At 42.2% G+C, this 16,991-nt stretch overlaps 1 protein-coding gene across 3 annotated transcripts in view; it reads right to left on the bottom strand.

Annotated features, from left to right (window-relative positions):
* GDPD1 (glycerophosphodiester phosphodiesterase domain containing 1) overlaps positions 1-16,037 on the bottom strand; it is a 163,957-nt gene extending 147,920 nt beyond the window's left edge. The window contains exon 1 of one of the 3 annotated variants that reach the window (XM_073616525.1): positions 15,834-16,037. In XM_073616525.1, coding sequence (XP_073472626.1) covers positions 15,834-15,840 — 7 coding nt within the window. In that variant the 5' untranslated portion in view covers positions 15,841-16,037. Of the gene's footprint in view, positions 1-15,406 lie in introns of all 3 variants that reach the window. The other 2 variants (XM_073616523.1, XM_073616524.1) reach the window with 2 other exon arrangements.
* Positions 16,038-16,991: the final 954 nt, after the last annotated feature.

The raw sequence follows: 16,991 nt of genomic DNA, 5'->3' as shown, positions 1-16,991 counted from the left end.
GGCTGCAGATGGGCACTGATTAGGCTGCAATGATGGGCAATGGCAAAGCTGTAGATGGGCAATGGCAAGGCTGCAGATGGGCACTGATTAGGCTGCGATGATGGTCAATGGCGAGGCTGCAAATGGGCAATGGCAAGGCTGCAGATGGGCACTGATTAGGCTGCAATGATGGGCAATGGCAAAGCTGTAGATGGGCAATGGCAAGGCTGCAGATGGGCACTGATTAGGCTGCAATGATGGGCAATGGCAAGGCTGCAGATGGGCAAAAAAAAGGCTGCAGATGGGCACTGATAAGGCTGCAATGATGGGCAATGGCAAAGCTGCAGATGGGCAATGGCAAGGCTGCAGATGGGCAATGGCAAGACTGTAGATGGGCACTGATTAGGCTGCAATGATGGGCAATGGCAAGACTGCAGATGGGCACTGATTAGGCTGCAATGATGAGCAATATCGAGGCTGCCGAAGAGCACTGGTGAGGCTGCAGATGGGCACTGATCAGGCTTCATTAATGGGCAATGGTGAGCTGCAGATGGGCACTGGTGAGGCTGCAGATGGGCACTGATAAGGCTGCATTGATGGGCACTGACCCTTATTTTGCTTCAAAGTTCTTTATTTAAAATGTAAAGTTTTTTTTCCTTAAACTTCCCTCTTAAAATTAAGGTGTGTGTTATACGCTGATAAATAGGGCAATTGAGGAGAAAGGTATTTCCAACTCAATATGCCTATAAGAGAAATGTAAAAATGGATCTAGGCCATAGATAGTGTACAGGTGTGAGAGGTGGAGTGCTTATTAATAAAAGTTATGGCTGAACATACACTAATGTAAAATTTATTAGGAACAGCACACATCACTCTCAGAGTCTTTCAGCTTTATTCCTGCTAATGAACATTTTTTAGTGAAATAGCACCTTTACATAAATCTCTCACAAACCTAGATGATTCAGACTAAATTTAAGATTAAAAAATGAAGGTTACCTTCAGTGACAGATATCGAAAGATTATAAGATCCAGAAATAATCAGCTTAAGTCATATGCAAACTGAACTCAACTCTGCCCCCTTACACCTTGAGCCTCCTAGAAAGATATTTGCATTTCCCCGCAGTAAAACTGGCCATATACAGTGCCTTGCAAAAGTATTCACCCCCTTGGCTTTTTACCTATTTTGTTACATTACAGCCTTTAGTTCAATGTTTTTTTTAATTTGAATTATATGTGATGGATCAGAACACAATAGTCTAAGTTGTGAAGTAAAATTTGAAAAATATACATAAAACTATTTTTCAGAAATAAAAAACTTATGATAATTAGCATGTGCTTATGTATTCTCCCCCTTTGTTATGAAGCCCATAAAAAGCTCTGGTGCAACCAATTACCTTCAGAAGTTACATAATTAATGAAATGATGTCCACCTGTGTGCAAGCTAAGTGTCACATGATCTGTCATTACATATACACACCTTTCTGAAAGGCCCCAGAGGCGGCAACACCTAAGCAAGAGGCACCACCAACCAAACACTGCCATGAAGACCAAGGATCTCTCCAAACAAGTAAGAGACAATGTTGTTGAGAAGTACAAGTCAGGGTTAGGTTATAAAAAAAATATACAAATCTTTGATGATCCCTAGGAGCACCATCAAATCTATCATAACCAAATGGAAAGAACATGGCACAACAGCAAACCTGCCAAGAGACGGCCGCACACCAAAACTCACGGACCGGGCAAGGAGGGCAATAATGAGAGAGGCATCACAGAGACCTAAGGTAACCCTGGAGGAGTTGCAGAGTTCCACAGCAGAGACTGGAGTATCTATACATAGGACGACAATAAGCCATACGCTCCATGGAGTTGGGCTTTATGGCAGAGTGGCCAGAAGAAAGCCATTACTTTCAGCAAAAAACAAAATGGCACGTTTTGAGTTTGCGAAAAGGCATGTGGGAGACTCAGAAAATGTATGGAGGAAGGTGCTCTGGTCTGATGAGACTAAAATTGAACTTTTTGGCCATCAAAGAAAACACTATGTCTTCCGCAAGCCCAACACATCACATCACCCAAAAAACACCATCCCAACAGTGAAACATGGTGGCAGCATCATGCTTTGGGGATGTTTTTCAACAGTCGGGACTGGGAAACTGGTCAGAGTTGAGGGAAAGATGGATGGTGCTAAATACAGGGATATTCTTGAGCAAAATCTATACCACTCTGTGTGTGATTTGAGGCTAGGACGGAGGTTCACCTTCCAGCAGGACAATGACCCCAAACACACTGCTAAAGCAACACTTGAGTGGTTTAAGGAGAAGCATGTAAATGTGTTGGAATGGCCTAGTCAAAGCCCAGACCTCAATCCAATAGAAAATCTGTGACTTAAAGATTGCTGTTCATAAGCACAAACCACCCAACTTGAAGGAGCTGGAGCAGTGTTGCAAGGAGGAATGGGCAAAAATCCCAGTGGTAAGATGTGGCAAGCTCATAGAGACTTATCCAAAGCGACTTGGAGCTGTAAAAGCCACAAAAGTTGGCTCTACAAAATAATGACTTTAGGGGGGTGAATATTTATGCACATTGACTTTTTCTGTTATTAAGTCATATTTGTTGTTTGCTTCACAATAAAAAAAAAACAAAAAAACAAAAAACACCATCTTCAATTTGCCGACATGTTCTGTAAATTAAATGATGCATATCCTCAAACAATCCATTTTAATTCCAGGTTGTGAGGCAACAAAACATGAAAAATGCCGGGGGTGGGGGGGTGAATACTTTTCCAAGGCACTGTACTAGATTTCCAAATGAACGTTCGTACGAATATTCGTATGAAAATTGGCAGTACATTCAATCACTTGATGTACTGTATGTTGTTCTGTTTCCTTTTGACATTTGATTTTGGAACAAATGGACTTATTGAAATAAAAACCACATCTACTGTTAGAAAATAATTTGTTTGAGAAAAAATTTCCATCATATTCCTTCCAATTTCCTTGCCATTATGGTCACAAACGACTGTCGATTTGGCCACCACTAATGATTAAAATATCAAATGAACACTCTTAAAACGGAAAAAAAAATTCAGAAAAAATGCCAGTAGTGTATGACCAGCTTTACTTTACATCTCAATGTTGAACAGCTGTTGAAATAAGATATTTTTTTAGGTTACAGTGCCTTGAAAAAGTATTCACACCCTTTGAAATTTTCCACATTTTGTCATGTTACAACCAAAAATGTAAGTGTATTTTATTGGAATTTTATGTGATAGACAAATACAAAGTGGCACATAATTGTGGAGTGGAGGGAAAATGATAAATGGTTTTCTAAATTTTTTACAAATAAATATCTGAAAAGCGTGGAGTGCATTTGTATTCAGCCCCCTTTACTCTGATACCCCTAACGAAAATCTAGTGGAACCAATTGACTTCAGAAGTCATCTAATTAGTAAATAGAGTCCACTTGTGTGTAATTTAATCTCAGTATAAATACAGCTGTTCTGTGAAGCCCTTAAAGTTTTTTAGAGCACCTTAGTGAACAAACAACATTATGAAGACCAAGGAACACAGCAGACAGGTCAGGGATAAAGTTGTGGAGAAGTTTAAAGCAGGGTTAGGTTATAAAAAAATATTCCAAGCTTTGAACATCCCACGGAGCACTGTTTTAATCCAGCATCTGAAAAGGGAAAGAGTATGGCACAATTGCAAACCTACCAGGAAATGACCATCCACATAAATTGACAGGCCGGGCAAGGACAATATTAAATCAGAGAAGCAGCCAAGAGGCCCATGGTAACTCTGGAGGAGCTGCAGAGATCCACAGTTCAGGTGGGAGAATCTGTCCACAAGACAACTATCAGGCGTGAACTCCACAAATCTGCCCTTTATGGATAAGTGGAAAAAATAAGCCATTGTTGAAAGAAAGCTATAAAAAGTCCCGTTTGCAGTTTGTGAGAAGCCATGTGGGGGACACAGCCATGTGGAAGAATGTTCAGTCAGATAAAATCAAAATTGAACTTTTTGGCCTAAAAACAAAACGCTATGTGTGGCAGAAAACTAACACTACACATCACCCTGAACACACCATCCCCACCATGAAACATGGTGGTGGCAGCATCATGTTGTAAGGATGCTTTTCTTCGGCAGGGAAGTTGATGGGAATATGGATGGAGCCAAATACAGGGCAATCTTAGAAGAAAACTTGTTAGAGTCTGCAAAAGACTTGAGACTGGGGTGGAGGTTTATCTTCCAGCAGGACAAGACCCTAGCATTCAGCTAGAGCTACAATGGAATGGTTTAGATCAAAGGATATTCATGTGTTAAACTGGCCCAGTGAAATTCCAGAGCTAAAACCAATTGAGAATCTGTGGAAAGACTTGAAAATTGCTGTTCAGACGCTTTCCATCCAATCTGACAGAGCTTGAGCTATTTTGCAGAGAAGAATGGGCAAAAATGTCACTCTCTAGATGTGCAAAACAGATAGAGACATACCCAAAAAGACTTGCAGCTGTAATTGCAGCAAAAGGTGGTTCTACAAAGTACTGGCTTAGGGGGGCTGAATACAAATGTATGCCACACTTTTATATTTATTTGTAAAAAATGTTGAAAACCATTTATCATTTTCCTTCCACTTCACAATTATGTGCCACTTTGTGTTGGTCTATCACATAAAATCCCAATACAATACATTTTTCGTTGTAACATGACAAAATGTGGAAAATTTCAAGGGGTATGAATACTTTTTTTCAAGGCACTGTAACACCAGCAAGTGGAACGGGAAACCTGTGTCTGTGTGAGATTCCCACACCGCGTTTAAAACACTCTGCAGTTGTGATCTGCACAGGATTGCATGGTACAGAGGTACCATGAGATGCGGTAGAAGGGAGTTTCCAAAGGTAGTGCATGCACTACTTTGGTGCGGTGCAACTTGAGCCAATTCAAAATGAATGGGCTGCATGGAACTGCATGTGATTCGCACAGGAATGCGCTGTGTGTTTCTGGTGTTAACTGGCTCTAATGTATGCTGACTTTAGAAATGTTAGAGAGAGAAGTAAACACAACCATTGTGTAGTATTGCAAAGCAGGAGACAGAGCTTGTGTATACAATAGGCATATCTAGCTGTATCCAAGTACAAAAAAGTAAAGTAAAAAAGAAAGCAAGCTATATGTAAAAAAGCTTTATCAATGTATATTTAAAAGACTTGATATACCCAGTGTTAATTTCGTCAACTAAAACATTTTTGTTGACTAAATCAATACTATTTTAGTCGACTAAAATACGACTAAAACTAAAATGGCATTTTAGACAAAAGACTATGACTAAAACTAAATTGAAATTTGACGTCAAAATTAACACTAGTCTGTAGTACATGTTCAAATGTTAATACCATAAATAATAACCTATTAGATTTTTCACTCCAGCAGTATATAGTGGGTTTGGAAATTGTAGTGAAATGCTTAAATAATGCATTGCAATTTAAATACACCCATTAGATTTTAGATGACTTTTGTACATTTCCTGTAGCACCCAACATGTAAGACTAAAACAAAATCGAAATTTGCTGCCAAAATTAACACTGGATATACCGGTGGAAAACTCATGATGAAATTTAAAAATACTCACTGGCACAAATTTCTTTGAGGACCTGAACTCTAGAAGCTCTGCCCAGTAAAGGCAAGCAGAGTGCAAAAGAACTAGTCACCAGTATTGCCTGTAGGTTTCCTGCAGCTGAACTTTTCCCCATTATTGACTTACCATACCTTGTTCTGCACGGTGTCTCTGGGTGAGGGCAACAATCCCGGTAAGCGATCATCCGGGCTTTAATTTCTCATAAAGAAAGATGTCCCCTGATGACAGGTGATCATCCCTTCAATGACAGGTCAGCGGTGGGTGCAACTATCCATGGCTGCAGTTTGTGTGCTTCCAGCAGGTAATCGCTGGTTGGGCAGACATCCACAGATAGCTGACCTCTCATTGAAGTGTACAGGGCTCGGAGGCCACAGCTAGCCACTCACAGGTGGTTGAAACAGCTGCAGGAATCAGCAGATTCCTGCCGCTGTCATTCAAAAATGTGTTAGTCACCTCTGCGAATGTAGCTGGAGTCAATCATTCTCAACAAAGGTCCTGTGGAACCCCAGGGGTCCTCTGGAGGTTGCTAGGGGTTCCTTGAACTGTGGATGGTTGACCTCTCATATGATGATGCCTGCATGATTCTAAGCCCAATGTCATTTGGCAGATTTTTTTCACTGTCTGTAAGGGGAGCATTCTTCCCAAGAACTCCCAATGAGTTTATTTTATCTGGGGTTCTCTGAGACCTGAAAATGATACAAGGGTTCCTCTGGGGTACAAAAGTTGAGAAAGGCTACCAGGGCTGCTGTTAGAAATAATGGGGCCCCGTACAGCCTGACAAACCCCCCAAGCCTAACTACCCCCTCCCCCCCACCCCCCGGGTTCAGTGGAGCAGTGGCACTGACTTTATCTGCCTACACAAAGGTCCCTCTTCTGTCCCCATGTCCTGGGCCCATCTGTTGACCTGCTGGGGCCAAGAGAAACGTCATTTAAGCTGGTAAGTAGTAAGTACACATTTGATTCTTGAAGATGTCTGTATTATTTGCATTCTCCAAAGAGTAGAAAAACTAAAAGGCATAACATTCCCAGCTGGCAGCCAAAGGCCGCATGAGGTCTCACTATGTTACTACTGTGGTGGATCAGTTGTATCTGGCACAGACATTTTGGTGCAGCTGTTTCAATGTAATTTTTGGCATATTGTGTGTCACATCAGTGGATGAAAATATCACCCCAAGGACTGGATAAAAGCAAGCAAAGAGCTGCATCTTGCCCCCGGGCCACAGTTTGGAAAACACTGGTCTAGAGGAACACAAAAAAACTAACAAACGTGTAACTGTTGCCAGTTTTGCCACAGTGTACAGTATGACAAAAATCCTTCTAGTCCCCAAGGGCAGTCAGATTAATTCCAGAGGATCAAAGTACTATATTGACTTGGATAATTTTATATATGATCTTACAGGGAGCTGGCTTTTCAGAGGGAAGAACCCGGGGGGAACATAACAGTGTTTTGCTGCCCCTTCATTATCCAATCACAAGTTGGGGTGGTCTTTGACTTAGCTGCATTGATTTAGCTTAGTAGACAAGAGTGAGGTCAGAAACTGGTTGTGCGGTCTATTAGGGATTAGGGAAATAATCTAGTCTCCAACAACAACTGAAGCATGTTTGTAGTCTCTGGTCATCTCCTGTAACATGTATTTCAACAAAAGATGGGGCTGAGCATACTCACACACCAAGGCCAAGGGAAGAGAAAATGACCTAATGTTTATTAGGATTTAAATAAATAGTGAAACTATGGTATGTGTTTTCCAGTACTTTTAGGATGGGGACCCAAAATTCCATACATCAACCAAAACAAATTGGGAGATTAGAGGATGTATATCAATCACTCCCAATCAAAGGTTATGGTGCCATCAAAAAAAGAGGTTACATTTTGGAAAAAGCAAAGTGAAAACCCTGCACCACAATAAATGCTGATGATTTTCATACAAGGAAGCCAGGGCATCACATAAAAATGACTCTTGGTTAGATATTCCAAAATAATCGCCAACTTCTTTGTGGTTTTCACCAATTGGGTTTACTGGCCACTGTGACTGTCATTATGCCAACTTTGCCACCATATTGACCTGCCCCAATAAAAATATCCACTACAGGGGAGATGCCAACAAACAAATCATAGGTTTAAAGCGGTAGTCCGGCGACCATTTTTTTTTTTTTTTTTTTTTTAGGTCATTGAGACACTTTGCTAATCCCAAAATAATACTCACAGTTTGGGTGTAATATTTCCACCTCTGTCTGTTTTCGTACTGAAGAATAACTTAAAAAATGTGATGCTGGCTGTTTCCATCTTGCTTGTGGGCATGTGAAGCCCACAAGCATTGATTTCCTGGATGCGGTGAATGCTGTTCATTCACAGCTTGTTCACACGCATGATCATTGTTTCCGCACTGAATCTTGGGAAGCCTGACACTAAGCTCCCAGGAGACAGTGCGGCGTCGGGGAAAGGCAATAAACACGCCTACTCCCATGGGAGGAGAGACAGGAAGTGCCACAATAAAGTACAATATGAAGGTAATTACAGCGATATATAAAAATTTTCGTGCGGCATTTCAACATCTATGCAATTAACTGAAGGGGGTAAGATTAAGTTAAAAATTTGAGTGGAACCCCGCTTTAAATGGCAATTTGTGGCGGTCAATACATATCAAATAAGTCACGCCTGCCAGTCACCCCCTTCCCCCCAAAATAAAAAGGAATAGAATAAAGTCCAGACATGAAGAACTGACAATTCCTCTTCAAATTGCTCCTGGGTCCACAGCTCATCTCCTGTAGCATGTTTGCGGTTTCTGACCCTCTCCTGAAGCATGTTTTAAGTATCTGGCCATATCCTGTAGCAGGTTCATAAAATTACTACTTAAAGAGCCTGGCGCGGGTGCAAAACAAGGCAAAAAAAAACCCCCAAACCGTTCTCTTACATGCCAGTTCACACCACCAGCATGAGGTACTTATTTTCAGTGCAGTGTGGAGCATCACACGGTGCTGCAACCCATGAAACTTAATGAGATATCGCAAAAATTTGCACAAAAAGAAATAAAGAAAGCAATGCACCAGCAGTACCGCATCTGTACTGTTCCCCTGCAACCATGCGTTCAGGTGTGAACAATCTCTAAATGCACTATATAATGCATATCATGTAATAAAGGTGAGTACTGTAACACTGCTTATGTACTGTCGCACTTTTTTGGAAAATGGAAATAGAAAAACTCTTGTACGGTATGTATAATATAATATCCAATGTTATAAAGCAAGCAATAAAAAAAGTACATTTATTATATAATTCCTGATTAGAAGTAGGAAAGCACTTTCAGGCATTTTGCAGTGCCTAGGCCCCCTCAGTTTTTTTTTGACATCATCAGAGGCATATTTCTCCCACTGCTTCTGATCCTCGGACTGCATTGATGTGGTCATCAGAGGACCAGGTAGGTCTAGGAACAGAAATGAACTGCCTGGTGATGGCTTGCACCTCAACTACTGTGGTGGCCTCCTTGAAGTCACTCAGCATTATTGGATATGCATAAAATGTGCCTGTGCATAAAGCAGCTGTAAATTACCTATTGTTGGTGCTATATTATCTTCAACTGACATATCTGTTTTTTTCACTACCTTGTTGTATTCTTGTGAACAAAAAAGTGAACCTTGATATCACAGCACACAAACCCATCCCCCACCCCCAGTACACAAGGGTCCTGACAGGGGCAAGGTACTCGATCTACCTAGGCCACAACCAGGTCGACCCTGTGGTAATGGTTTTGCATACCGGGCACCTGAATAGCTGTGTGTGTAGCAGCCATTTTGTTTGCGTCACAAATCTCCCCTGCCATTTTGTCATAGGAATGCATTGCCACAGTGACCTTTCCCCTCTCCTTCCTTCACTTTATACAAAGCGGATGTAAACCCATTCTGTAGGCTTGTAGCTACAGGTAAGCCTATAATAAGTCTTACCTGTAGGTACTATGAATATCTTCTAAACCTTCACGGTTTAAGAGATATTCACACTTCATGCAGCAAGTGATGTCACTGGCGCATGCACTCTGAAGGGACGATATACCCGTGCCATCCCTTCAGAGCTCCGTGCCGCGGTCCGTGACTCCTGTGTGCATGCGCGGGAGTGACGCCATCACAGTGCAGCCAATCGGATGGCCGGAGGACACGAACCCAGAAGGAAGACCGGATGAAGATGGAAGCGTCTGTCAGAGCTCACAGCGCGGCGGTGCATGGCTTCCTTCTAAAGTAAGTATTTCATAATGTGCTGCTATGCGATGCATACTAGCATATTATGCCTTTACTTTGCAGGGTTTTTTAAAAAAATAAAAAGAAAATGTGTTGCGGTTTACTTCCTCTTTAACTGATGCCAAGACCTTATCAATTCATTGATTGGACACACAGACCTTTCCATTTTCCAATCCACAATTTAAGTCTAGAAACCCTAATAAAACTGTCACCCTCACAAGCTTAAGCAATCCAGAGAACTAACAGATACCGGTCGTAAATAGCTCAGTTGAAAGGGGTGGCCGATACACATCTCTACAGACAGGTTATCAGTTATAACTTTAGCATGTTTCATGAAATAATAATATCACAGCCAGAATATAGACATACACTATATTACCAAAAGTATTGGGACGTCTGCCTTTACACACACACACACACGAACTTTAATGGCATCCCAGTCTTGGTCCGTAGGGTTCAATATTGAGTTGACCCACCCTTTGCAGCTATAACAGCTTCAACTCTTCTGGGAAGGCTGTCCACTGGTGCTTTGTGCACTGGTCCAAATCATTTGGTGGAGGGGGGATTATGGTGTGGGGTTGGGCTTGGCCCCATAGTTCCAGTGAAAGGAACTCTTAAGGCGTCAGCATACCAAGACATTTTGGACAAAATTGAATGTTCCCAACTTTGTGGTAACAGTTTGGGGATGACCCCTTCCTGTTCCAACATGTGCACAAACAAGGTCCAAAAAAGACATGGATGAGCGAGTTTGGGGTGGAGGAACTTGACTGGCCTGCATAGAGTCCTGACCTCAACCTGATAGAATACCTTTGAGATGAATTACAGTGGGGCCTTCTCGTCCACATCAGTGCCTGACCTCTCAAATGCTCTTCTGGAAGAATAGTCAAACATTCCCATAGACACACTCCTAAACTTGTGGACAGCCTTCCCAGAAAAACTGAAGCTATTATATCTGCAAAGGGTGGGCCAACTCAATATTGAACATTACAGACTTATGCCCCGTACACACGGTCGTTTTTTCCGACGGAAAATGTGTGATAGGACCTTGTTGTCGGAAATTCCGTGTGTAGGCTCCATCACACATTTTTCCCATCGGATTTTCCGACACACAAAGTTTGAGAGCAGGATATAAAATTTTCCGACAACAAAATCCGTTGTCGGAAATTCCGATCGTGTGTACACAAATCCGACGGACAAAGTGCCACGCATGCTCAGAATAAATAAAGAGATGAAAGCTATTGGCCACTGCCCTGTTTATAATCCCGACGTACGTGTTTTACGTCACCGCGTTTAGAACGATCGGATTTACCGACAACTTTGTGTGACCGTGTGTATGCAAGACAAGTTTGAGCCAACATCCGTAGGAAAAAAATCCTAGGATTTTGTTGTCGGAATGTCCGAACAAAGTCCGACCGTGTGTACGGGGCATAAGACTGGGATGCCATTAAAGTTCATGTGCGTGTAAAGGCAGGTGTCCCAATACTTTTGGTAATATAGTGTATTTACCTCTCTCAGTTAATATAGTGTTTTGAGCCCAAACATAGCTGCCCTAGGAGTACTGAGAGCAGAACCAGCCCTTCAAATAACTACTCTGTAGAAAGTTCAGGACATAAAAATGTGCATGCATGTTTATACACTGAACAAGCACCTCTGGCTCTGTCCATGTCAAGAAGAAAAAAACAATCATCTGAGAAAACCCATTTTAAATAAATTCTTCCACTGAGATAAATCCATCTATGTGGTAGTATCAGAGAGACCATAGATATTGGCTGGTCATAGATATGCAGCCATGTTCACAGAGAACAGGCACCACATTTGTTCATGCTTTGGACACACACAGTTGATTCATTTTTCCAACAAGCTGACAAATCTCCTTGTGTGATAAAGAGCATTTCTGATGTCGGCAAATGTTTGCTTTGTCCTAACAAAGGCAGCATTAAATTGGCTTATTCACACACATTTCATTTGTCTACTGAACTGGCCCAAGAACAGGTAATGTATGGACAACCACACAATGGCTTCTCATGCAATCACATTGTTCAACAATCTGTGCAATTATGTGTCTACTTTTAATCTATAAATACTAGTGTCAATAAAAAGTAAAAGCCCAATTGAACTCCTATGATTTATTACTGTAAACCCTGTGCTTGCAGCACCTAGGAGAGTCAGACCGCTGCTCTCACACAAAGCAGCGGCCTGGTTCTACACTGTTTTGACACCCCTGAACAATGCTTCAATCAACAGTACTGTTCAGGGAGTGGGCTATCAGTATGTTAACTCTAGGTGCAGGACTTAGGCCTCTTTCACACGAGGGATCCGTATGTCCGTTTTTCATCCTTCCGTTTTCGGATGAAAAACGGACATACATGTATCCCTATGGAGTGTCGGATGTCAGCGGTGACATGTCCGCTGACATCCGACCCGCTCCGATCCGAAAAGTGTAACGGAGGAAAACCCTACTTTTCCATCCGTTTTCGGATCGGATGACGACGGACACTACGGTCCATCATCATCCGATCCCCCATAGGGGAGAGCGGCGCTCTGACAGGTCCGTCGCTGCACAGTGTGCAGCGATGGACCTGTCATCTTTCTGCTCAGCGGGGATCGGCGGAGCGAACCCCGCTGAGCAAGCGGGTGTTCACGGGGCGGATCATCACTGATCCGCCCCGTGTGAAAGAGCCCTTAGTGTTAAAAAGTAAAATCACAGCAGATTTATTACTGTATATGCAGCCTGACTGCATTATAGTAATAATCACAAGGGGTCAATAGGGTTTAAAATGAGTGCTAAAGGAAGTGCTGCCATATTTGGCCTTGTGAATGAAAGATACTGATTAGTTGTGTTGTCCATTACCATCAATTAACTATACACTGAATTAAATAAATAAGGGAATCTGGTATGGACAGAACAGCGGCTTCTGCCTTGCAGCACCAAAGTCCTCAGTTCAAATCCCAGCCAGGACACTATCTGCATGGCGTTTACATGTTCTCCCTGTGTTTTCATGAGTTTCCATCTAAAGACATGCTGGTAGATGAATTGTCTCCTGTCTAATTGGCCCTAGTATGTTTGTGCATGCATGTGAGCTAGAAACCTTAGTAGGCTCCTTGGGGGCAGGGACTGATGTTAATGATAGGGATCTTACACTGTAAGCTTCTTGAGGCAGGGACTGATGTGAATGTAAGGCGTTGAACTATATAAAATGGTCTGCAATAATAGTAGGCAACAAAAACCTTTTTCTTTCATACATAGATGCGATGGTGGCTGTCCACCTGGGTGAAGTTGTGTTTGGTATATCTGGTGCACTACATCTGGGCCCTCTATCACATTACATCTAACTGAACGACACTGCAGCTGCTCTAATTGTGCATGGGAAATCAAGTGTTTGTACAGATAAACTGATGCCCTGTCTTCTGCTTGATGCAAAAAGAGCAGGTGTTCACATCTCATGGTACACAGAATCCAATGTCATACTAGGCTAGACAGTCTACATTGGCCAACTGTACAATCTAATGTGCCAAATTCCCATGACATTGTATTATGCCTGAGCTTGTTTCATATCAGGAATAATAGGAACTACTAATATCCTTTAGACAGTTTTTTTATACAGTCAGATCATATGTGCTACGAGTAGGGAGCTTCATATTCTTAAAGTGATAATGCAGCACTTTGGTTGAAGCTCTTGCTAATACTGCAGAATGAGTCTCCAGGCACCTTTAAATCTTCGGCTTTTCCACTGGTGACTTTGCTGAGGTGACACAATGTTAATGCTATGAGAATTAGATGAATTTCTGTCCATAATGTACGGTAAGTGCTTTATGTACTCCTGAGAGGTTACCATTAATCTCTGCATCAATTCCCTATACATTCTATGTGTTTATGTAAATAAAATAATTATGGTAACGCTGAAGGTGCTGTAATATAGTCACAGATGAATAAAAATCACCCACTCAGCAAAGAGCTTGAAATATGGCTGGAGCACAGATAATTGGTGAATTATCCCCCTCTGAAGGGAGCAGTACACTTCACCCAAAATAAAGACGCAATGTACACCCCCTTCTCCCCAAAATAAAGACCCAATGTCTACCCCCTTCTCCCCAAATTAAGGATCCAATGACTGGCCCCTTCACCCCAAAATAATGACCCAATGTCTACCCATTTTTCTCCAAAATAAAGACCCAATGTCTACCCTCTTCTGCCTAATTTAAGGATCCAATGACCAGTCCCTTCACCCAAAATAAAGACCCAATGTCCACCCCCTTCTCCCCAAAATAAAGACCCAATGTCTACCTCAATCTCCCCAAATTAAAGATCCAATGACCAGCCCCTTCACCCCAAAATAAAGATCCAATGTCTACCCCCTTCTCCCCAAATTAAAGATCCAATGACCAGCCCCTTCATCCCAAAATAAAAAACCAAATGACCACCCCCTTCTTCCCAAAATAAAGACCCGATGTTTACTCCCTTCTCCCTAAAATAGAGACCCAATGTCCAGCACTTTCACCCAAAAATAAAGAACCAATGTCCACACCATTCCTCCCAAGATAAAATCCAATGTCCACCTCCTTCTTCCCAAAATAAAGACCCAATGTCCAAGCCATTCTTCCCAAAATAAAGATCCAATGTCCACCCCTTATCCCAAAAATAAAGACCCAATGTCCACCCCTTATTCCAAAAATAAAGACCCAATGACAATCCCTATTCTTCATAGAAAAGATCCAATGTTCACCCCCATCCCCCCCAAAAGAAAGACCCAAAGTCCACCCCCCTCCCCAAAATAAAGACCCAATGTCCACCTAATTCTGCCAAAAATAAAGGCCCAACATCCACCCTTTAGGCCTCAAAATAAAGACCCAACGTCTACCCCCTTTTCCCCAAAATAAGGACCTAATGTCCACCTCTGTCCCCCCAAAGTAACGACCCAATGTGCACCCCCTTCTCCCCAAATTAAAGACCCAGTGTCCATCCCGTTCCCCCTAGAATAAATAATCCACTGGACTTTTTTTTTCTGCCACATTGTATACTACTACTACTACTACTACTACTACTACACTTTAGAAGTGTGAATAAAACACAATATCTAAAAAGCATAGGCTGATTTTTATTTTTATCTGAAATATCACTTCTGGATTGTCAGTATTTACAACCAATATGGTTATGTATTATCAAAGTGACAAAAAAAAAAAAAAAAAAAAAAACACAGCAGCAAACATTCAATTCCAGTTACAAATGCATACAATTATGTTACCAAGTACGTGTAAGAAAACCCTTACTGAGAAAATATGTAGGCTGTAATTGCCGCCCTTTTACTGAAAAATGCTAGTTGCCTGGCTGCCTCTGACTTGAATTCCCTCCGAGTCACAAAGCCAAGCAAATCGCAGGTATAATCAGAACACTTGATCTACCTACTTGCTGAAGGGAAGCCACAGGATCAGCATGACAGCCTGCCATGTGGCATTTTTCAGAAGGTCATGAGCAATGGCAGCCTTCATCTTTCTTTCATATAATCAATGCATGTAAAGCCTGCCACTTTCTGTATGCCATGGGATGGATGACAGGCGACGCCAGGCGCAGTCTTACCTCCTCGGTGGGAGATGTGCCTACATCGGAACTTCTGCTGTTTCCTCTTGTGCAGCAGAGTGGGAAATTTCAGGAGCATAGCAGAGGTGAGGAGATAGCCACCCAGGGTGGTCAGTAGGTAGAAGGCGGCTGACATGGTGCACCTGCTGCTCAGGTGAGCTATTGGATGGAAGGAGAAGTGTGTTGTCAGTGCTGGGAGGATGCCCTGTGGGAGGGTGGCTGGGGACCCAGCAGTAGGTGCTGCTTGATCACTGAGATCCCATAGTAGATCTTGTTGGTGATAGAAGACCTCCTCTAGTTCAGGGTGTACAGGTGACAGGAGATGTCAGCTCCTTGTTGGCTGATCATAGATTAGATTGTGTACGATGGCAGCAATTCAGAGAAGCAAAGGTTCGGGCACAGAGCTGTCATACAAGACAAATGGTACCTTGCATGGAGGACGGCAGTGTGGGATTCTAGGAGGGAAGCGGCATGTCCTTCAGAATCCTCCTGGGTATGGTGCTGTTAAGGCAGACACAAGAATCGGGAGTCTCTGCTCTGCCCAGCAGGCTGCCTGCACTGCACCAGCTTCCTCTACTAGCCGGTTTATCTACACTTGTCACTGCCAGAGCACTGCGCATGCGTACTTCCGCCTTCGCTGGCTCGCATAACAAAGAGCTGCAGAGCACATGCGCAGTCCCGAGTCTAGCGCTAAGTTTATATTAGATGGAAAAGCTCGGCTGGGATGAGATGCTGATGGCTGGATACAGCACCGCACACTTCCGCAGTCATCTCACATTACATGACTGTGCCCATTAATGAGTCTTACCATGGGCAGAGGGAGGTGTTCATGGTCATACACACGTCCAATCATCAATTTATATTCCGATCAGCCCTTTGTGATCGGAATAATCAATCTGTAGTCAACGTTCCATTCAGTCAACATGACAAACACTGGGAAGTGGATTGCAATCGATAATTCGAAAATACGATCATAAGTTAAGGGTTGAATCGCTTTTTTTTTTAAAATAAATTATTTATTTAACCCCTTCGCGCCTAAGGGAGAAATAGATCGAAATGCCTAAGCCCAATTTTGACATGTAAAACCTTACATATCATCACAACTACTTTGTGCATCCAGGTGGATTACACCGCATTTTTTTTTCAGGACAAATTGGGCTTTTATTTGGTAGAGAATGGTCATTTTTATTATCAAAGGAAAACTGGCCCAAAATAGTAAAAAAAAAAATCTTTTTTTTTTTTTTTTTTTTTACATGTAACTGTATATTTCTTGCTACCATAACCTACCACCAAAAAACAACCCAAAATAAATTCTCCTGCTCCTCTCCTGCGCATTTTGTTTTTTTTTAAAATCCTATCTAAAACACACTGACACTAACTGACACTGATACTAATTAAAAAAAAAAAACCCTATCCAAAAAATACTGACCCTGACCTTGACCCAAACGCTAATGCTATGTACACACGATAGGATTTTCCGACAACAAAACTGTGGATTTATTTCCGAGGGATGTTGGCTGAAACTTGTCTTGCATACACACGGTCGCACAAATGTTGTCGGAAATTACGAACGTCAAGAACGCGG

This window comes from Aquarana catesbeiana, linkage group LG02, assembly GCF_042186555.1.
Source record: "Aquarana catesbeiana isolate 2022-GZ linkage group LG02, ASM4218655v1, whole genome shotgun sequence".
Taxonomy (NCBI): Eukaryota; Metazoa; Chordata; class Amphibia; order Anura; family Ranidae; genus Aquarana; species Aquarana catesbeiana.
This window is presented reverse-complemented; position numbering and strand designations above follow the sequence as displayed.